Source organism: Anabrus simplex, chromosome X (assembly GCF_040414725.1).
Source record: "Anabrus simplex isolate iqAnaSimp1 chromosome X, ASM4041472v1, whole genome shotgun sequence".
NCBI classification, from domain to species: Eukaryota; Metazoa; Arthropoda; class Insecta; order Orthoptera; family Tettigoniidae; genus Anabrus; species Anabrus simplex.
The window spans coordinates 199,745,631-199,769,762 of record NC_090279.1 but is presented as its reverse complement, the minus strand read 5'-3'; the positions used below and the strand labels follow the sequence as shown (position 1 = coordinate 199,769,762).

Here is a 24,132-nt window from a genome sequence, read left to right as displayed (position 1 = left end):
AAGAGCACCTAAAGAATAATTCGTTCCCTTGAAAATCAGTACTTCTGACGTAGCAAGCTCAGTATAGAACAACATCCATGTATAACCTTGTTGATTACCATAGCAATGAAGAATTTATTTGTGACCGTAGCAACAAACCACAAATAAATGAAACAGCCCGACCAAAGTTGGAACTAGGAATTAAGCAAAGTTGATACCAGGAACGAATTACGTCACATGAGTTTGTACCAGTCACCAAGAACTCTCTTACATCCCCAATGACGAATATTATACAGCAGTTCCTGCCCTGGTGAGGATAAGAAGAGTTGTACCCAGATCTCCCTGTCCTGGATATGTTTCTATGTTTATTCATCCGAATACAGATTTCACTTTCTTTATGCCAGGCCATGGATAGTTGGTTCACTAGATATCAGCTAGTGACCTGTATCAAGAAAAATCGCTGGAATATCCCCAATTCCCTAACACTTTTAGTCAGTTCAAAATCAGTTATGGTACAAGTCTTAAGGATCTGGCGCCCCTATACTCCGATGTAACAGTGAATAGCCTTAGGTTTAAAGAATATATTTGTAACTGCTAATCCCACAACAAATAAAATAATTTCAATTTTGAAGTGTGCAATTATTTCTTCAATCAAATATTTGGTTTTAAAAAAAAAAAAAAAACAACATTGCAGAGTTTCAAATTTCAGTGCTAATTATCGACACACTTCTAGACTTTTAAGAGCATAATTGCATGCATATCCAAACTGACTTTACAACATATCTCAGGTCTATTAATTACCATACCCAATCAGTGAGGAAAAAAAACTATGGAAGATTTCAAAATGAAACTCCAGGGAACACCGACTATATCAACAGCAACCAATAGCACAAACACAACCATACCAGGACGCGTGCACACACACACACTAAATACTATACGTAATATAGAACTTAAGTTACTTACACCTCCACGCGAATTTCCAGAGCTCATGAACTTCGGAGTGAACGATTCGTCCTGGCTCCTGCTCATATCCATAGCACGTGACTGTTGTCTGTTATCTTTGAGGACCACTTCAAAATCAGGAAGGATGTCTGGTTTCTTTTTTGACTGTGGATCATTCTTTAAACCAATTAGAAAATCACGGTCATATTTCTTCCTTCCTTCTGGATTGAGAGGGCTCCATTGGTCTACCTTGTAATTATGCTTCAGAACAATTGCTGGAGTTTTTGGAGGTGGATTTTCAATAATAGGGGGTTCATCCTTAAGAGCAGCAGCCGATACTTTTGCATTCACTTCATTGCGAGCTGCAATTAGCTTCTCCTCCTCATCAGCATCTGCTGCTTCATTCTTTGAATCCTGATTTTCGCTTTGAACGGGGCGACTAGGAACAGCAGCAGGAGCTGTATCTTCAGCTGGAGGTTCATTATAGGCATCCATTTCAAGGTTCAGGGTAGATGAATGCTGAAAAATAATTACATACACAAAGTTTAACGTACACAGGAGGAGGAAATGAAGGTTTATATCAAAATGTAGCATACCTCATTGAAGAGCACCTAAAGAATAATTCGTTCCCTTGAAAATCAGTACTTCTGATATAGCAAGCTCAGTACAAAACAACATCCATGTATAACCTTGTTGATTACCATAGCAATGAAGAATTTATTTATGACCGTAGCAACTAACCACAAATAAATGAAACAGCCCGTCCAAAGTTGGACCTAGGAACTAAGCGAAGTTGATACCAGGAACGAATTACGTCACATCAGTTTGTACCAGTCGCCAAGAACTCTCTTACATCCCCAATGACGAATATTATACAGCAGTTCCTGCCCTGGTGAGGATAAGAAAAAGTTGTACCCAGATCTCCCTGTCCTGGATATGTTTCTATGTTTATTCATCTGAATACAGATTTCACTTTCTTTATGCCAGGCCTAGGGATACTTGGTTCACTAGATATCAGCTAGTGACCTGTATCAATAAAAATCCCTGGAATATCCCCATTTCCCTAACACTTTTAGTCAGTTCAAAATCAGTTATGATACAAGTCTTAAGGATCTGGCGCCCCTATACTCTGATGTAACAGTGAATAGCCTTAGGTTTGAAGAATATATTTGTAACTGCTAATCCCACAACAAATAAAATAATTTCAATACTGAAGTGTGCAATTATTTCTTCAATCAATTATTTGGTTAAAAAAAAAACAACAACATAGCAAATGTTCAAATTTCAGTGCTTATTATCGACACACTTCTAGACTTTTAAGAGCATAATTGCATGCATATCCAAACGACTTTATAACATATCTTAGGTCTATTAATTACCATACCCAATCAGTGAGGAAAAAAAACTATGGAGGATGTCAAAATGAAACTCCAGGGAACACCGACCATATCAACAGCAACCAATAGCACAAACACATCCATACCAGGACGCGCACGCACACACACACACACACACACACACACACACACACACACACACACTAAATACTATACGTAATATAGAACTTAAGCTACTTACACCTCCACGCGAATTTCCAGAGCTCATGAACTTCGGAGTGAACGATTCGTGCTGGCTCCTGCTCATATCCATAGCACGTGACTGTTGTCTGTTATCTTTGAGGACCACTTCAAGATTAGGAAGGATGTCTGGTTTCTTTTTTGACTGTGAATCATTCTTTAAACCAATTAGAAAATCACGCTCATATTTCTTCTTTCCTTCTGGATTGAGAGGGCTCCATTGATCTACCTTGTAATTATGCTTCAGAACAATTGCTGGAGTTCTTGGAGGTGGATTTTCAATAATAGGGGGCTCATCCTTAAGAGCAGCAGCCGATACTTTTGCATTCACTTCATTGCGAGCTGCAATTAGCTTCTCCTCCTCATCAGCATCTGCTGCTTCATTCTTTGAATCCTGACTTTCGCATTGAACGGGGCGACTAGGAACAGCAGCAGGAGCTGTATCTTCAGCTGGAGGTTCATTATAGGCATCCATTTCAAGGTTCAGGGTAGATGAATGCTGAAAAATAATTACATACACAAAGTTTAACGTACACAGGAGGAGGGAATGAAGGTTTATATCAAAATGTAGCATACCTCATTGAAGAGCACCTAAAGAATAACTCGTTCCCTTGAAAATCAGTACTTCTGACATAGCAAGCTCAGTACAGAACAACATCCATGTATAACCTTGTTGATTACCATAGCAATGAAGAATTTATTTATGACCGTAGCAACTAACCACAAATAAATGAAACAGCCCGACCATAGTTGGAACTAGGAACTAAGCGAAGTTGATACCAGGAACGAATTACGTCACATCAGTTTGTACCAGTCGCCAAGAACTCTCTTACATCCCCAATGAGGAATATAATACAGCAGTTCCCGCCCTGGTGAGGATAAGAAGAAGTTGTACCCAGATCTCCCTGTCCTGGATATGTTTCTATGTTTATTCATCTGAATACAGATTTCACTTTCTTTATGCCAGGCCTAGGGATACTTGGTTCACTAGATATCAGCTAGTGACCTGTATCAATAAAAATTCCTGGAATATCCCCATTTCCGTAACACTTTTAGTCAGTTCAAAATCAGTTATGATACATGTCTTAAGGATCTGGTGCCCCCATACTCCGATGTAGCAGTGAATAGCCTTAGGTTTGAAGAATATATTTGTAACTGCTAATCCCACAACAAATAAAATAATTTCAATATTGAAGTGTGCAATTATTTCTTCAATCAAATATTTGGTTTAAAAAAAAGAACAACAACATTGCAAAGTTTCAAATTTCAGTGCTTATTATGGACACATTTCTAGACTTTTAAGAGCATAATTTCATGCATATCCAAATTGACTTTACAACATATCTCAGGTCCATTAATTACCATACCCAATCAGTGAGGAAAAAAAACTATGGAGGATGTCAAAATGAAACTCCAGGGAACACCGACTATATCAACAGCAACCAATAGCACAAACACAACCATACCAGGAAGCGCGCGCACACGCGCACGCACGCACGCGCACGCACGCACGCACACGCGCGCGCGCACACACACACACACACACACACACACACACACACTAAATACTATACGTAATATAGAACTTAAGTTACTTACACCTCCACGCGAATTTCCAGAGCTTATGAACTTCGGAGTGAACGATTCGTGCTGGCTCCTGCTCATATCCATAGCACGTGACTGTTGTCTGTTATCTTTGAGGACCACTTCAAAATCAGGAAGGATGTCTGGTTTCTTTTTTGACTGTGGATCATTCTTTAAACCAATTAGAAAATCACGCTCATATTTCTTCTTTCCTTCTGGATTGAGAGGGCTCCATTGATCTTCCTTGTAATTATGCTTCAGAACAATTGCTGGAGTTTTGTGACGTTGATTTTCAATAATAGGGGGCTCATCCTTAAGAGCAGCAGCCGATACTTTTGCATTCTCTTCATTACGAGCAGCAATTACCTTCTCCTCCTCATCAGCATCTGCTGCTTCATTCTTTGAATCCTGAATTTCGCTTTGAACGGGGCCACTAGGAACAGCAGCAGGAGCTGTATTTTCAGCTGGAGGTTCATTATAGGCATCCATTTCAAGGTTCAGGGTAGATGAATGCTGAAAAATAATTCCATACACAAAGTTTAACGTACACAGGAGGAGGGAATGAAGGTTTATATCAAAATGTAGCATACCTCATTGAAGAGCACCTAAATAATAATTCGTTCCCTTGAAAATCAGTACTTCTGACATAGCACGCTCAGTACAGAACAACATCCATGTATAACCTTGTTGATTACCATAGCAGTGAAGAATTTATTTATGACCGTAGCAACTAACCTCAAATAAATGAAACAGCCCGTCCAAAGTTGGAATTAGGAACTAAGCAAAGTTGATACCAGGAACGAATTACGTCACATCAGTTTGTACCAGTCACCAAGAACTCTCTTACATCCCCAATGACGAATATTATACAGCAGTTCCTGCCCTGGTGAGGATAAGAAAAAGTTGTACCCAGATCTCCCTGTCCTGGATATGTTTCTATGTTTATTCATCTGAATACAGATTTCACTTTCTTTATGCCAGGCCTAGGGATACTTGGTTCACTAGATATCAGCTAGTGACCTGTATCAATAAAAATCCCTGGAATATCCCCATTTCCCTAACACTTTTAGTCAGTTCAAAATCAGTTATGATACAAGTCTTAAGGATCTGGCGCCCCTATACTCTGATGTAACAGTGAATAGCCTTAGGTTTGAAGAATATATTTGTAACTGCTAATCCCACAACAAATAAAATAATTTCAATACTGAAGTGTGCAATTATTTCTTCAATCAATTATTTGGTTAAAAAAAAAACAACAACATAGCAAATGTTCAAATTTCAGTGCTTATTATCGACACACTTCTAGACTTTTAAGAGCATAATTGCATGCATATCCAAACGACTTTATAACATATCTTAGGTCTATTAATTACCATACCCAATCAGTGAGGAAAAAAAACTATGGAGGATGTCAAAATGAAACTCCAGGGAACACCGACCATATCAACAGCAACCAATAGCACAAACACATCCATACCAGGACGCGCACGCACACACACACACACACACACACACACACTAAATACTATACGTAATATAGAACTTAAGCTACTTACACCTCCACGCGAATTTCCAGAGCTCATGAACTTCGGAGTGAACGATTCGTGCTGGCTCCTGCTCATATCCATAGCACGTGACTGTTGTCTGTTATCTTTGAGGACCACTTCAAGATTAGGAAGGATGTCTGGTTTCTTTTTTGACTGTGGATCATTCTTTAAACCAATTAGAAAATCACGCTCATATTTCTTCTTTCCTTCTGGATTGAGAGGGCTCCATTGATCTACCTTGTAATTATGCTTCAGAACAATTGCTGGAGTTCTTGGAGGTGGATTTTCAATAATAGGGGGCTCATCCTTAAGAGCAGCAGCCGATACTTTTGCATTCACTTCATTGCGAGCTGCAATTAGCTTCTCCTCCTCATCAGCATCTGCTGCTTCATTCTTTGAATCCTGACTTTCGCATTGAACGGGGCGACTAGGAACAGCAGCAGGAGCTGTATCTTCAGCTGGAGGTTCATTATAGGCATCCATTTCAAGGTTCAGGGTAGATGAATGCTGAAAAATAATTACATACACAAAGTTTAACGTACACAGGAGGAGGGAATGAAGGTTTATATCAAAATGTAGCATACCTCATTGAAGAGCACCTAAAGAATAACTCGTTCCCTTGAAAATCAGTACTTCTGACATAGCAAGCTCAGTACAGAACAACATCCATGTATAACCTTGTTGATTACCATAGCAATGAAGAATTTATTTATGACCGTAGCAACTAACCACAAATAAATGAAACAGCCCGACCATAGTTGGAACTAGGAACTAAGCGAAGTTGATACCAGGAACGAATTACGTCACATCAGTTTGTACCAGTCGCCAAGAACTCTCTTACATCCCCAATGAGGAATATAATACAGCAGTTCCCGCCCTGGTGAGGATAAGAAGAAGTTGTACCCAGATCTCCCTGTCCTGGATATGTTTCTATGTTTATTCATCTGAATACAGATTTCACTTTCTTTATGCCAGGCCTAGGGATACTTGGTTCACTAGATATCAGCTAGTGACCTGTATCAATAAAAATTCCTGGAATATCCCCATTTCCGTAACACTTTTAGTCAGTTCAAAATCAGTTATGATACATGTCTTAAGGATCTGGTGCCCCCATACTCCGATGTAGCAGTGAATAGCCTTAGGTTTGAAGAATATATTTGTAACTGCTAATCCCACAACAAATAAAATAATTTCAATATTGAAGTGTGCAATTATTTCTTCAATCAAATATTTGGTTTAAAAAAAAGAACAACAACATTGCAAAGTTTCAAATTTCAGTGCTTATTATGGACACATTTCTAGACTTTTAAGAGCATAATTTCATGCATATCCAAATTGACTTTACAACATATCTCAGGTCCATTAATTACCATACCCAATCAGTGAGGAAAAAAAACTATGGAGGATGTCAAAATGAAACTCCAGGGAACACCGACTATATCAACAGCAACCAATAGCACAAACACAACCATACCAGGAAGCGCGCGCACACGCGCACGCACGCACGCGCACGCACGCACGCACACGCGCGCGCGCACACACACACACACACACACACACACACACACACTAAATACTATACGTAATATAGAACTTAAGTTACTTACACCTCCACGCGAATTTCCAGAGCTTATGAACTTCGGAGTGAACGATTCGTGCTGGCTCCTGCTCATATCCATAGCACGTGACTGTTGTCTGTTATCTTTGAGGACCACTTCAAAATCAGGAAGGATGTCTGGTTTCTTTTTTGACTGTGGATCATTCTTTAAACCAATTAGAAAATCACGCTCATATTTCTTCTTTCCTTCTGGATTGAGAGGGCTCCATTGATCTTCCTTGTAATTATGCTTCAGAACAATTGCTGGAGTTTTGTGACGTTGATTTTCAATAATAGGGGGCTCATCCTTAAGAGCAGCAGCCGATACTTTTGCATTCTCTTCATTACGAGCAGCAATTACCTTCTCCTCCTCATCAGCATCTGCTGCTTCATTCTTTGAATCCTGAATTTCGCTTTGAACGGGGCCACTAGGAACAGCAGCAGGAGCTGTATTTTCAGCTGGAGGTTCATTATAGGCATCCATTTCAAGGTTCAGGGTAGATGAATGCTGAAAAATAATTCCATACACAAAGTTTAACGTACACAGGAGGAGGGAATGAAGGTTTATATCAAAATGTAGCATACCTCATTGAAGAGCACCTAAATAATAATTCGTTCCCTTGAAAATCAGTACTTCTGACATAGCACGCTCAGTACAGAACAACATCCATGTATAACCTTGTTGATTACCATAGCAGTGAAGAATTTATTTATGACCGTAGCAACTAACCTCAAATAAATGAAACAGCCCGTCCAAAGTTGGAATTAGGAACTAAGCAAAGTTGATACCAGGAACGAATTACGTCACATCAGTTTGTACCAGTCACCAAGAACTCTCTTACATCCCCAATGACGAATATTATACAGCAGTTCCTGCCCTGGTGAGGATAAGAAAAAGTTGTACCCAGATCTCCCTGTCCTGGATATGTTTCTATGTTTATTCATCTGAATACAGATTTCACTTTCTTTATGCCAGGCCTAGGGATACTTGGTTCACTAGATATCAGCTAGTGACCTGTATCAATAAAAATCCCTGGAATATCCCCATTTCCCTAACACTTTTAGTCAGTTCAAAATCAGTTATGATACAAGTCTTAAGGATCTGGCGCCCCTATACTCTGATGTAACAGTGAATAGCCTTAGGTTTGAAGAATATATTTGTAACTGCTAATCCCACAACAAATAAAATAATTTCAATACTGAAGTGTGCAATTATTTCTTCAATCAATTATTTGGTTAAAAAAAAAACAACAACATAGCAAATGTTCAAATTTCAGTGCTTATTATCGACACACTTCTAGACTTTTAAGAGCATAATTGCATGCATATCCAAACGACTTTATAACATATCTTAGGTCTATTAATTACCATACCCAATCAGTGAGGAAAAAAAACTATGGAGGATGTCAAAATGAAACTCCAGGGAACACCGACCATATCAACAGCAACCAATAGCACAAACACATCCATACCAGGACGCGCACGCACACACACACACACACACACACACACACTAAATACTATACGTAATATAGAACTTAAGCTACTTACACCTCCACGCGAATTTCCAGAGCTCATGAACTTCGGAGTGAACGATTCGTGCTGGCTCCTGCTCATATCCATAGCACGTGACTGTTGTCTGTTATCTTTGAGGACCACTTCAAGATTAGGAAGGATGTCTGGTTTCTTTTTTGACTGTGGATCATTCTTTAAACCAATTAGAAAATCACGCTCATATTTCTTCTTTCCTTCTGGATTGAGAGGGCTCCATTGATCTACCTTGTAATTATGCTTCAGAACAATTGCTGGAGTTCTTGGAGGTGGATTTTCAATAATAGGGGGCTCATCCTTAAGAGCAGCAGCCGATACTTTTGCATTCACTTCATTGCGAGCTGCAATTAGCTTCTCCTCCTCATCAGCATCTGCTGCTTCATTCTTTGAATCCTGACTTTCGCATTGAACGGGGCGACTAGGAACAGCAGCAGGAGCTGTATCTTCAGCTGGAGGTTCATTATAGGCATCCATTTCAAGGTTCAGAGTAGATGAATGCTGAAAAATAATTACATACACAAAGTTTAACGTACACAGGAGGAGGGAATGAAGGTTTATATCAAAATGTAGCATACCTCATTGAAGAGCACCTAAAGAATAACTCGTTCCCTTGAAAATCAGTACTTCTGACATAGCAAGCTCAGTACAGAACAACATCCATGTATAACCTTGTTGATTACCATAGCAATGAAGAATTTATTTATGACCGTAGCAACTAACCACAAATAAATGAAACAGCCCGACCATAGTTGGAACTAGGAACTAAGCGAAGTTGATACCAGGAACGAATTACGTCACATCAGTTTGTACCAGTCGCCAAGAACTCTCTTACATCCCCAATGAGGAATATAATACAGCAGTTCCCGCCCTGGTGAGGATAAGAAAAAGTTGTACCCAGATCTCCCTGTCCTGGATATGTTTCTATGTTTATTCATCTGAATACAGATTTCACTTTCTTTATGCCAGGCCTAGGGATACTTGGTTCACTAGATATCAGCTAGTGACCTGTATCAATAAAAATTCCTGGAATAGCCCCATTTCCGTAACACTTTTAGTCAGTTCAAAATCAGTTATGATACATGTCTTAAGGATCTGGTGCCCCCATACTCCGATGTAGCAGTGAATAGCCTTAGGTTTGAAGAATATATTTGTAACTGCTAATCCCACAACAAATAAAATAATTTCAATATTGAAGTGTGCAATTATTTCTTCAATCAAATATTTGGTTTAAAAAAAAGAACAACAACATTGCAAAGTTTCAAATTTCAGTGCTTATTATGGACACATTTCTAGACTTTTAAGAGCATAATTTCATGCATATCCAAATTGACTTTACAACATATCTCAGGTCCATTAATTACCATACCCAATCAGTGAGGAAAAAAAACTATGGAGGATGTCAAAATGAAACTCCAGGGAACACCGACTATATCAACAGCAACCAATAGCACAAACACAACCATACCAGGAAGCGCGCGCACACGCGCACACACACACGCGCACGCACGCACACGCGCGCGCGCACACACACACACACACACACTAAATACTATACGTAATATAGAACTTAAGTTACTTACACCTCCACGCGAATTTCCAGAGCTTATGAACTTCGGAGTGAACGATTCGTGCTGGCTCCTGCTCATATCCATAGCACGTGACTGTTGTCTGTTATCTTTGAGGACCACTTCAAAATCAGGAAGGATGTCTGGTTTCTTTTTTGACTGTGGATCATTCTTTAAACCAATTAGAAAATCACGCTCATATTTCTTCTTTCCTTCTGGATTGAGAGGGCTCCATTGATCTTCCTTGTAATTATGCTTCAGAACAATTGCTGGAGTTTTGTGACGTTGATTTTCAATAATAGGGGGCTCATCCTTAAGAGCAGCAGCCGATACTTTTGCATTCTCTTCATTACGAGCAGCAATTACCTTCTCCTCCTCATCAGCATCTGCTGCTTCATTCTTTGAATCCTGAATTTCGCTTTGAACGGGGCCACTAGGAACAGCAGCAGGAGCTGTATTTTCAGCTGGAGGTTCATTATAGGCATCCATTTCAAGGTTCAGGGTAGATGAATGCTGAAAAATAATTACATACACAAAGTTTAACGTACACAGGAGGAGGGAATGAAGGTTTATATCAAAATGTAGCATACCTCATTGAAGAGCACCTAAATAATAATTCGTTCCCTTGAAAATCAGTACTTCTGACATAGCACGCTCAGTACAGAACAACATCCATGTATAACCTTGTTGATTACCATAGCAATGAAGAATTTATTTATGACCGTAGCAACTAACCACAAATAAATGAAACAGCCCGTCCAAAGTTGGAACTAGGAACTAAGCGAAGTTGATACCAGGAACGAATTACGTCACATCAGTTTGTACCAGTCGCCAAGAACTCTCTTACATCCCCAATGACGAATATTATACAGCAGTTCCTGCCCTGGTGAGGATAAGAAAAAGTTGTACCCAGATCTCCCTGCCCTGCATATGTTTCTATGTTTATTCATCTGAATACAGATTTCACTTTCTTTATGCCAGGCCTAGGGATACATGGTTCACTAGATATCAGCTAGTGACCTGTATCAGTAAAAATCCCTCGAATATCCCCATTTCGCTAACACTTTTAGTCAGTTCAAAATCAGTTATGGTAAAAGTCTTAAGGAGATGGCGCCCCTATACTCCGATGTAACAGTGAATAGCCTTAGGTTTGAAGAATATATTTGTAACTGCTAATCCCACAACAAATAAAATAATTTCAATATTGAAGTGTGCAATTATTTCTTCAATCAAATATTTGGTAAAAGAACAACAACATTGCAAAGTTTCAAAGTTCAGTGCTTATTATCGACACACTTCTAGACTTTTAAGAGCATAATTGCATGCATATCCAAACTGACTTTACAACATATCTCAGGTCTATTAATTACCATACCCAATCAGTGAGGAAAAAAAACTATGGAGGATGTCAAAATGAAACTCAAGGGAACACCGACCATATCAACAGCAACCAATAGCACAAACACAACCATACCAGGACGCGCACACACACTCAAACACACTAAATACTATACGTAATATAGAACTTAAGTTACTTACACCTCCACGCGAATTTCCAGAGCTCATGAACTTCGTAGTGAACGTTTCGTGCTGGCTCCTGCTCATATCCATAGCACGTGACTGTTGTCTGTTATCTTCGAGGACCACTTCAAGATCAGGAAGGATGTCTGGTTTCTTTTTTGACTGTGGATCATTCTTTAAACCAATTAGAAAATCACGGTCATATTTCTTCTTTCCTTCTGGATTGAGAGGGCTCCATTGATCTTCCTTGTAATTATGCTTCAGAACAATTGCTGGAGTTTTGTGACGAGGATTTTCAATAATAGGGGGCTCATCCTTAAGAGCAGCAGCCGATAATTTTGCATTCTCTTCATTGCGAGCTGCAATTAGCTTCTCCTCCTCATCAGCATCTGCTGCTTCATTCTTTGAATCCTGACTTTCGCTTTGAACGGGGCGACTAGGAACAGCAGCAGGAGCTGTATCTTCAGCTGGAGGTTCATTATAGGCATCCATTTCAAGGTTCAGGGTAGATGAATGCTGAAAGATAATTACATACACAAAGTTTAACGTACACAGGAGGAGGGAATGAAGGTTTATATCAAAATGTAGCATACCTCATTGAAGAGCACCTAAAGAATAATTCGTTCCCTTGAAAATCAGTACTTCTGACATAGCAAGCTCAGTACAGAACAACATCCATGTATAACCTTGTTGATTACCAAGGCAATGAAGAATTTATTTATGACCGTAGCAACTAACCACAAATAAATGAAACAGCCCGTCCAAAGTTGGAACTAGGAACTAAGCGAAGTTGATACCAGGAACGAATTACGTCACATCAGTTTGTACCAGTCACCAAGAACTCTCTTACATCCCCAATGACGACTATTATACAGCAGTTCCTGCCCTGGTGAGGATAAGAAGAAGTTGTATAGTAATAGCCACGTAACGAAATACCCCAGAAAGTAAATATCGCCGCCCGATGCTCTTCTTTTCTCTATTTTGTAATGGCTGATCACTGCTGCCAACCTGCCTGGTTACATATTAAAATCACCAGACATAACCAAACAAACTAACCTCAATGTAAACACCGATAATAAATGTTTCCCTACCCTAGTAAATGATAAAAGTTAAGATGAAATAAATCAAGATATTCATAATTAAGTCGGTTTCCACGCTCAATGAGAAATTTAGGAAATAAACACCCTTTCTCACTCAAATTAATGTTACATATATCTGTCTTTATTTTGATATGCAGTAGGCGTACTATAACCATATTCTTGAAAATAGGGGCGTGTTAAACGATGCAATTTGTTTAATAAGTCTTTGCAGTGTGATTTTCGAAAGTCCAATGACTTCCCTTTCTTTTGCGCGAACATTTCCTTCTCTCTTCAATACCGGTAACCCGTAGCCTAAGGAGAGAGATTGGGCATATTTTCAGCCTGCAGGCTGGTTATATCTTCACGGTTATCAGGAAACATATAGGAATACTAATGTGCCAAGCTACGTGAACAGAAATTAGGTCAGCTTCAAGCTCACTGCACAATTGAATATTAGTTCTACTATCTACTTCTATCGTTTTCACATACACCGAGGTGCCAGTATTTCGTCCCGCAAGAGTTCTTTATGTACCAGTAGATGTAGACATGAGGCTGGAGTATTTGAGCACTTTCAAATACCGCCGAACTCGAATCCGCCAACATGAGCTAGTCATACATTCTCTCCTTCACTTGCTTAAAATAATGTTAAACATTTCCTGCCTTTATTCTGATTCTGATGTATGCATTACTATAACTGCATTCTTAAAGAAAGGGGGGAGGGAATATAGATTGAATAATTCATTGCGGTTTCTGCAAGTTCAAGGACTTACCACATAAGACATATGTCCTTCCTTTTAATAATAATGCTAACAGCTTTACATCCCACTAAGAACTTTTACGGTTTTCGGCATTTGGCATTTTAAACATATTTTCAGCTTACAAGTTGGTGTATCTCAAGCTTACAACATTACCAGATTTTTACATATATATTGGCTTAAATCACATGAAGACAGGTTGTGATGCAAGAATTGGATAGGAAAGAGGGCTAGGATTTAAGATGTAAATAAGCGTACAGACACAGCACTAGCCTGAAATGAAAATGACGGGCAAAAAAAAAACTTCAGACCTGCCAACTGTGGGGTTCGAATACATCACCATCTCCTGAAACCAAGCTAACAGCAATGTGATCAAACTGCACAGCCAGTTCACTCAGTTTCCTATGACGCGTAATAGGCCTACCACATGGGCGACCCACTTACCTGTATATGGATCTTCAATTCTTCAATTATACATGTATGCAAAAACATTATGCACCTTAGTAAGAGGTACTTCCCTAGTTGGTTCTCTGATTGGTGCACGTATAACAAATATGTTTGGGAAGAAATACTTTTATTTTATATTTATTTATATCATAAAGAAGTCATGTTGTCATAGCAAAACGAATACGCAACGAAGAAATGAATCCGAAGAGATAAGCATTATTTACTGCATTAAATATTAGTTTATTTACATGTTAAGCGATATGTAGTAGTAATAACAATAACAACAACAAACGTGTGCAATAAGGAAAAAGGAAATAAATACAAGTAAATATAAATATAATTTACAACATTTAGAGCCATTCCATGGTCACTGAATTACAAAGCAGGGGTATGAATAAACAAACATAATAAACATGAATACTAATATTTAAAAAGCAAAAAGCAAAGTCATCTCCGTACAAACCATGAAAGCCATTGGAAAGGGGGAAGGTGAAGGCTTCCACTATCCATGACGTTGGCACTTGGTGGGGTGGGGTGGAGTGGTTAGCTCAACGCATGACCGCCTTTGCCCCCAATAGTTAACTGGTACTCATTTATCATACGCAAAACATTCCTTCCAAATTACGTTAAACCTCTGTCACTCATTATTATTATTAATAAATTGCAAATGGGAAATACCCCGGTGGCAACGGTCACTTACAGTAATGTGATAATAAAGTTAACATAATTACCCAACTACAACAAAGAAACAAACAAACAAACAAACAACAAGAGTACAAGAAGCAGATATATGGAAGGAAAATATAACAAGAATTACTGCTAGTTTAATATTCTAAATCGAGCAACATCATATACAAATTCACACACAACTTAAGTATTTACAGTGCTTAACAATTTGGCTTACAATATTATAGGTTGACCTTACTACTAGCTTAACATTATAAGTGATAATAAAGTGAAGTTAAACCGTAATTACCCTACAACAACAACAACAACATTACAACAAGCAAGAAATACTACTAATTAAACTTTCTAAATCCAGTGTCATTATATACATATTCACACACAACTTAAGTATTTCCAGTACTTAACACTACAAATTACAATACTATAGATTGAACTTACTACTAGCTTAACACTACAAGTGATAATAAAGTTAAATCATACTACCCAACAACTACAACAACTCAAGTACAAAAAGGAATTCCATGGAAAAGAATATTACAAGAAATACTACTAGTCATTCTAAATCCAGCATCATGTACAGTTTCATACACAATTTAATTATTTCCAATACATCCGTATGCTGGTTTCTGGCCCTAATTTTATGCTTATGATAATTTCTCGATAAGTATGAGGGAGGTTAGATAGATAGATAGATAAAGAATGGGTGAACCCTGCCTTCGCAGGGCTCCACACGTAGGTCTGTGAAGACCCTTTGTGTCCCTTAAACGGGTTTGCCTAGTCCAGACCTAGTGCTCCTATAAAGGATACCAGTGCCCGGATGTTGGCATTCCTGATGTCTTCCAGGCTCACGAAATGTGAGCCAAGGTATCGATGTCTAGTGCTTGCAAGAGCCTCACACTGACATAACACATGCGCGGAGGTCTCCTCCTCCCTACCGCATCTTCTACACATCGGATCCTGACTGATTTTCATGATGTGTAGGTGTCTCTGTAAGGTATTGTGGCCTGTCAACAGTCCAACTACCATTCGCATTCTGGTCCTATTCAAATTTATCAGGACCTTTTTATAACTTTGGCTAGGCCCTTTGATAAGTTCACGTGCCTGCCTTGCTATAGTTAACCTCTTCCAAATGTCTTAAGTGAGACTGGTTTGTCCACTGGGATATTACCAGTTTCACGCTTCGGAGTGACACTCCCAGGAAGGGCTCTGGTCCTATAAAAGGACCTTTTGAGCCTTGTTTCGCTAGTTTGTCAGCTTCTTCATTTCCACTGATACCTGTGTGCCCAGGGACCCGTAATAGGGTAACTGAGCTAAATTCACACAGCTGATCTAACATCCTTTGGCATTCCCATACCATTTTTGATGTTGTTTTAACTGCACATAGTGCTTTTAACGCTTCCTGGCTATCGCTGCAAATAGTGATACAATGAGAGAGGTTATAACCTATTCCTAATACAACTCCAAGCAGCCCTTCCCGTATAGCTCTTATAAAGACCACACAGGCGAGCTCTAGTTCTTCTAGATTCAAGACTTTCCCAATTAATGGTATTCCTTCTATTCCCAGTTACGAAACGCATCGCTCTTCTTTGAACTTTCTCTAGGGAATTTATTAAACCAACATGCAGATCCATATTCGAGAATGGGTCTTACAACGTATTTATAAGGTTTATTTAAACCTACTAGGGTGGTGAGCACATAAATAAGAATTCAATGAAAGTATTTTCCTTCTGGACCTTCATGCCAGACAGATTTTTTTTTTAAACAAATTTTTTTTCACTATAATATGATTTATCTATAGAGCAAAACCGCTATGCAGTGTGCGTATCATAGCAATCGAGATGGAATTGGTAATGTACTATGTATCTGTAGAGCCTATATACGACTTTTTACAATTACTTCTAAAGTGAATTTCAGCTGTGTGACAACGCTGAAAAGACTATGGACTTAGAGATTGGCATTCCTGAAGAGGGTTTTCTACACTTTCCCATTTTCACACATTGATTCAAGAGTCTGTATTGACTTGTGACAAAACCACTGTATTCTTCCGAAAACCACTGATAGGGACAGGTTTGGTTGTGATCCACCGAAAACAAATTATAATGACCGGTTAGGTAGTGATCCATCGAAAACCACTGATTGTCGCAGGGTTAGGTTAGGTTTGACAGGATTTGTAATTGAGCGACTGTTGTCATTGAAAAAACTGTCGTGACGACTGAAGGCAATAAACATAAAACTGAATCCATTGGTCTACAAAGTTTTCATTCAGTAGATACGCTAGGAACTGGCGAACCAAAACCGTACATACAAAGTTTACAGGAATCAACAAAACAGGATATTAATTCGTGGTACTCATTGTTCTTTAAAGGGAAGAAATATCCTGTCAACAATAGCTGCAGTGAACATGCTTTTTCACTATTATTGTCTGGCCCCATGGCTAAATGGTTAGCGTGCTGGCCTTTGGTCACAGGGTGTGGGTTTGATTCTCGACAGGGTGGGGAATTTGAACCACCGTTGGTTAATTTCTCTGGCACGGGGGCTGGGTGTATGTCGTCTTCATCAACATTTCACTATTATTGTGTAAAATAGAAACTTACTAGTTTTGACAAGTACAGTATGTTCAACAGCGACTCCTGAATGATGACGCGCAGGATGTCCAACCTCACTAATCTATGTTCCAGACTATTTCTACTTAAAAAATTGTATTTGTCCTTTAATGTGATTTTGCAATTTTTGCTGAATATTTATGTGGCTGAAATGAAGGTGGATAAGCTACATGGTCTCCTTTATATAGGAAGAATGTATCATGGAAATTAACTCAATTTCGGTTTCATGTACATTACAGTTTCTCTAAGATATATTGATAGTAATTCAGTCATGTACGACGACGATGTATTTCATGGTAAAGACAGCTGCCTCTGTGGATCAGTGGTAGAGTGACGGCCTCCGAATCCCAATATAGCGGGTTCAAACCCGGCAGAGGTAGTCGGATTTTTGAAGGGCAGAAAAAAGTCCATTCGACACTTCATGTCGTACGATGTCGGCATGTAAAAGATCTCTGGTGACGCATTTGGTGTTTACCCGACAAAATTCATTAAATCTCAGCCACAGACGCCCAAGAGAGTTTCGGTTTACTCGGTCTGCCATCTAGTGGGCTTAGAGTATAACGGAACGTCAAAATTGACGAGCAGACAGCCAGATGGCGTCAACTTGAAATGTCTGCACATGGTAGCTGAGGCCATACGATTATTATTATTATTATTATTATTATTATTATTATTATTATTATTATTATTGTTATTATGGTAAAGACAAATTACTTTGCAATGCTATCTATCTTAATGGTAATGTACTATGTACCTCTACTAGTGTAGGCTACTGAGTGCTTGATTCGAAGCAGTGTATCGATTCATTCAGTGTCCGAGTGATTCGATTCACAGGAACGGCAAGCTCATGGCACACAAATCATGCACAATCACGGCTCAGTGAGCCACACGACACACACGGCTCCTTATAGGCACACTGGACACTGGCGGGGAGTCGAGCTTTCGCTGCAGTGAGCCACAGTGAATCATGGCACACTGAAAGAATCGTACGCAGTCATGGATCAGTGAGACACAACACACACATGGTTCATTATCGGTACACTGGACATTGGCGGGGAGCCGAACTTCCTCTGAAGCAATACATACAGAGTCATGGTACACTGAAAAAATCGTATGCTATAATGGACTCTCGAGCTCAGCTCATTTGAAAATAATACCTATTCGCATCCACTGTCCTCTTCTTACAGGGAGTTTTAAACAATACATGGATTTATTTGCAGTGTTAAAAAGATAGAACACAATTCCAAAGTACCTAGGTTGTAAGTAGGTAGTCAATTAGGTTATTCTAATTACTGTATTAGTTTAATCAATCAGTATCTTTATAAGTAGTTGACGTTCGACAATTACTTAAACTCAGCTCTCTAGCCTCCACACCTGGCTGAGTGGCTCAAACGGTCGAGGCGCTGGCCTTCTGAACCCAACTTGGCAGGGCCGAGCTCAGTGCGGTGGTATTTGAAGGTGCTCAGCCTCATGTCAGTAGATTTACTGACACATAAAAGAGCTCCTGCAGGACTAAATTCCAGCACCTCGACGTCTCAAAAAAAACCTAAAAGTTGATAGTGGGACATAAAGCCAATAACATTATTATTTAGCCTACCCTATGAGTATGAGTCATGCTCATGACCACTCGAAATTGTCTGTTTTATATTTGGAAGAACCACTCGGTATTCTCTTAGTTTGTATGTCGCATCATTGCACAATACTTCAATAATCGAATCACGAGGTTACCGATGTACGTGGACAGTGAGTATGTAAGTAGACTGATGCAATAGATTAAATAAATGATGTTTAATCAGAAAACCAGTGGGCTACTGTACATCTCCTGTAGCCTATACAAAATATGACGATTTTAAAAAAGCCTCTGCTGATAGAAAAAGACATTTTCAAAGATGACCGAGTTAGCTGGCCGTGCGTTTAGGGTCGCGTAGCTATGAGCTTGCATTCGGGGAATGGTGGGTTCAAATCCTACCGTCGGCAGCCGTTAAAATGGTTTTCGGTGGTTTCCCATTTTCACACCAGACACATGCTTGTGCTATACCTTAATTAAGACCACGGCCGCTTCCTTCCCACTTCTAGCCCTTTCCTATCTCTTCTATCCTCTTTGTCGCCATAAGACCTATCTGTGTTGGTGCGACATAAAGCAAATTGATTTATATTTAATATGTGGGCTACTTATTGTGTACACAGGTATTTTTATATGTAATTCTCTCTATATATATATACAGTATACGTGAGTTGTGACTTTCAGAGAACTGTGGAAAACCATTAGATAGTGTATAAAATTTAAGTTATGTCAGTATTTTAACAGGCGTACAATGTTTACATCGTGTATTGGTGACAGAGTGCTGTCTCCCTCTCTCTCTCCCCCCCTTGCCCGCTCCTCATCACATTGCGCCACAGCAGTTCTAGATAATTCCACTCCGATTGGACACTGATCCCCACCTGCACATCTATACCGCCCTGTAACTTGTAGATACACAATTCCCACAATTTTGAAATGTAACTTCGTTATATCAGAAAGGACGGGGCAATCAGAAATGTATTATTTCCCAGCAAAGTTATAACATTCTTAATCTCATGGAATGGCTCTTACAATGGTACAGCTAACTCCTCGGCTTCTCTTCTTTCTTCTTCTTCTTCTTCTTCATCTTCCTCCTCCGATTCACTGCTTCCATGATGAATGACTAGTTCCTCCACTTCAGGAAGACCTCTCACCTCATTATTGTAGAACTCGACAATCTTCTTCTCAGTGTGTTTTACTTCATTTCTCCACATCTCTGCTGTCGCCTATAGGATATATTGAAGTATCACAACCTGACAAGTATATTATAAACTCCACTTGCATATATCCAATAAATAACATTTCCACTTGGCCTACCTGATCAAGAGATTCTTTCCACACAGCTGTAGCTCTGTCCAATCCGTGACCAGGTCTTGAAGCCACTGTTTTGTTATAATACTGTTTTGCCACAGACCATACAAATTCGATGGCATTGAAAAATGAGTGGTATGGAGGAAGTCGTAAGACAGTATGGCCTTCACTGTGCAGCATCTCGTCAACAATGTACCTGGTTTTAAAGAAACAGAGAAATATTGTTATGCATACATGAAAGTCAAATACACGAGTGTAAACAACATTATCTAAACTTATGTTTACGTGCTTCTGTACCTCTTTAAGTGACTTCGATTCATATTACACAACCTTTGCAGCTCATCTTTTGTGGCATTTTCTGGTGGAGAAACTCCATTCTGCCTTAACCATGACTGTAAATTAAAGGAAAAATAAAAATTAATTTCTGTAACATCATTAAACATCATTCAGTAGAAGGAAATATTCAATTAAGTATAATTACCACTAATTGATCCTTCCTCCATTTCGTTGTTGGTTGATGCTCAACAAGCTTACAGTGATATGGTGCATTATCCATTACAATAACACAGGGTCCTATATTTCTTAATCCTACGATTAATTGCGTCTTCACCCACATCTGAAATTTCTCGCTGTTCATAGCACCATGGTAATCCTGATTTCTCTTCAAGTTTGTAGCAAATATCAAATCAGCACCTGTAAGAATTTTAAGTTTTAGTATGAAGTTATTTGTTCTAAAAAAAGTATAGGCCTATTAATAAAAAATGTGATTTCTGTTGAATGATACAAAAAGCTGTCTGATTTTAAGTAAAACCAACTACTGTGTAGCAAAGTCACCTGATGATGAAGTCAATTAATTACTACTTACACTACTTTATCGTAACATCTCTCATGAATGTATCTCCATTAGTAGGCCTATATCTGGATTAGAAGTCCACGATCACTTGCATAAAAGATATAAGTATAAACACCCATTTCAATACCTTAGAACAAATGTAATTGCTGCGAACACTGAACCTATATCAGGCAGTAAGAAATAAGAAGCTTGAAAGGTGTTCAACAGTCAGGTATCAAGCACTGATTCAGGTGGAGATTGTCGAATGCAGAATAAACATAATAAATAGGCCTACAATACAAGTAATTTACTGATACAAATATCCAGTAATATTATATGAAAATACACTGAGTAAGTTTTGATTGAAATACCTCTCTAAGGTTAATCATTGGCCTAAAGTGAATACCTGCAAGTCTTTTTAATAACAGTGGAGAAGTCAAAATCAAAAACCACGTACAGAGCTCAATGAGCGGTAAGTTATAATGCCACTTCCGACCTAGTGCCAGTCAATTTCAATCAATCAGTCACCACTGATCTGCACTTAGGACAGAAGATGTAGTTTCCAATCCCTAACTCCCTTCTTAAAAAAAAACAAATATTTGCCCCACTTTTCATCAACTTTAGCACTGTACTGTGATCTTACCTACTTTTAAAATACCACTGAAACGTATTCGTCTACCAATGTCATTCCACACCACCTATCCACCGACAGCTCGGAATATACCACTTAGTCCAGCAACTTGTCTCCTTTCACCCAAGTCTTCCCAGCCCAAACCCGACAAAATTTTTGTAACGCTACTCTTTTGTCAGAAATCACCCACAACAAATCGTGCTTCTGTCTTTTGAACTTTTCCAATTCTCAAACCAAGTAATCCCAGTGAGGGTCTCATACACAGGAACTGTACTTAAGTTGGGGTCTTATCAGAGACTTATGTGCCCCCCCCTGCATCCGTACTACAAACCCTAAATACCCTCATAACTATGTAAAGAGAGATCACCTCACTACAATAAAATGAAGTAAAATAAATTAAGAACATACCAGGTACAAAGCCATCCTTCGTTCCAGCATGAACAATAACCAGTCTTCCTCCCTCAGACACAGGTCGACGAATTACTCCTTGAACATCATGTCCAGATTTGTGTGGTTTATTCCAGGAGTATGTGGGTGACCCTGAAAGACAAATGCACAATTGAAACCAAAGACACCTGATGAAGATAAATTATTCCAAGATTTTTTAAATATAAAATGTAATATATAACATATATATTCACCATTCATAAAAATCTAAGTCTCATCCAAGAAAACAACAGGTTTTGGTTTCTCACTGTCCTTATTACGCATGTATTCCCTCAGAAAACAGGATCTCTTAAAACAAATGTCTTCATTTTCTCTAACATACGCATAGGGATCACCTTTACTCCACACAAACCCCATGGCCTTCAAAATTCTTCTTAATGATGTTTCGGAGCCCTTGTACAAATAAGTGTCATAATTTGCTTTCATGTGGTCGAAAACCTTTCTTACAGTTACGACTTCTCCTGTGGGAAGAAAAAAGAGAGTTACAAGGGACTCAAAAGAGCTGTATGACAATACATGCACAAAACATTTCTGGGAGCTTATCTCACCTGCGTGCCAATTTCTATAAATAATGTTGCAATAGATTCCTTATGAAGTCACCTTACCTTTATGTAATTTATCATAAATAAACCTTGCTATCGCTTCCTTAGAAAAACTGTCTATGCCGGTCACTGGATGTTCACGCTTTCGGCGTTTACCTGGTGTAGAAAATTCAACTCCCTTCTTGAAATTTCCTATTACTTTTCGGACTAAACCGAAACTACACTGTAAGAATACACACACAGAAATATATTACATACACATATACCATAAGTCAACATGAATACACAAAGGTTAAGTCTACGAACCGTATCGAAGTCGACACAAGACATGGTACCGGTATAGGCCTAGGCCTACATGATCAGGTTAGGTTAGGTTAGGTTCAGAATGAAATACTGCTCCTTTTCAACTGATTGTCATTATGCCAGAAACTTATCATAGAAACAAGATAAAAACGAACACTTACCCCAGTTAATAATGAAACTCTTGCCATTAGCTTCGTATCACTACGACTGATACCTTCTTCGTCGTCTTCCTGTTTCAATTGCTCGTAGCAATGTACAAGCATTTCTTGACCTGAAGCTTGTAAAGGACGTAACCTTGGTTTCCTTTTCGGAGGAGTTTTTGCAGATTTTTCTTCCTTCTTAGACATCCCAATCGAATTCTGTTCGTATAAGTATGGGACGAAATAGGAACGTAATTAATAAAATGATGTGCTCATCATTTCACACAAACTATGTTATTAAATGCATTATCCAAACATGCCACAATTCTACTTACCTGGTATTAGCCAAATAGATTTACAATCCCACAGAAAAAGAAAATATGCTTTAAATATTCTCGCAAATGTATCGCTAGTGACTTTAGAGGCAATGCGGTGGCAACACACAATTCACGCTAGAACAGTGACTGAACGTTGCCAACGTGCCAGATTAACGGTAACAGTAAGACGTCGTATCGGCAAGTAGGGTCCCTAAACTGTATGGTTACCGACACTGAAAAAGACCCAACATCAAGAAAAGTCACTATAAACCAATACCTTAATATTACAGGGGAGAAAGGGTAAGGTTGCACCCTTAGTGTACGTCCTTACACGGAGAGGACTATACCCAGATCTCCCTGTCCTGGATATGTTTCTATGTTTATTCATCTGAATACAGATTTCACTTTCTTTATGCCAGGCCTAGGGATACTTGGTTCACTAGATATCAGCTAGTGACCTGTATCAATAAAAAACCCTGGAATATCCCCATTTCCCTAACACTTTTAGTCAGTTCAAAATCAGTTATGATACAAGTCTTAAGGATCTGGCGCCCCTATACTCTGATGTAACAGTGAATAGCCTTAGGTTTGAAGAATATATTTGTAACTGC

The 24,132-nt window shown here is 38.9% G+C and overlaps 1 protein-coding gene across 1 annotated transcript; it reads right to left on the bottom strand.

The window, feature by feature from the left end:
- Positions 1-19,448: 19,448 nt before the first annotated feature.
- Positions 19,449-20,493, bottom strand: LOC137503174 (uncharacterized). Its single transcript, XM_068230667.1, has 2 exons — positions 20,316-20,493; positions 19,449-20,224 (listed from the first exon to the last, which is right to left on the bottom strand). The coding sequence occupies exons 1-2, from the start codon at positions 20,487-20,489 to the stop codon at positions 20,027-20,029; spliced, it is 372 nt and encodes a 123-aa protein (XP_068086768.1). The 5' UTR covers positions 20,490-20,493; the 3' UTR covers positions 19,449-20,026.
- Positions 20,494-24,132: the final 3,639 nt, after the last annotated feature.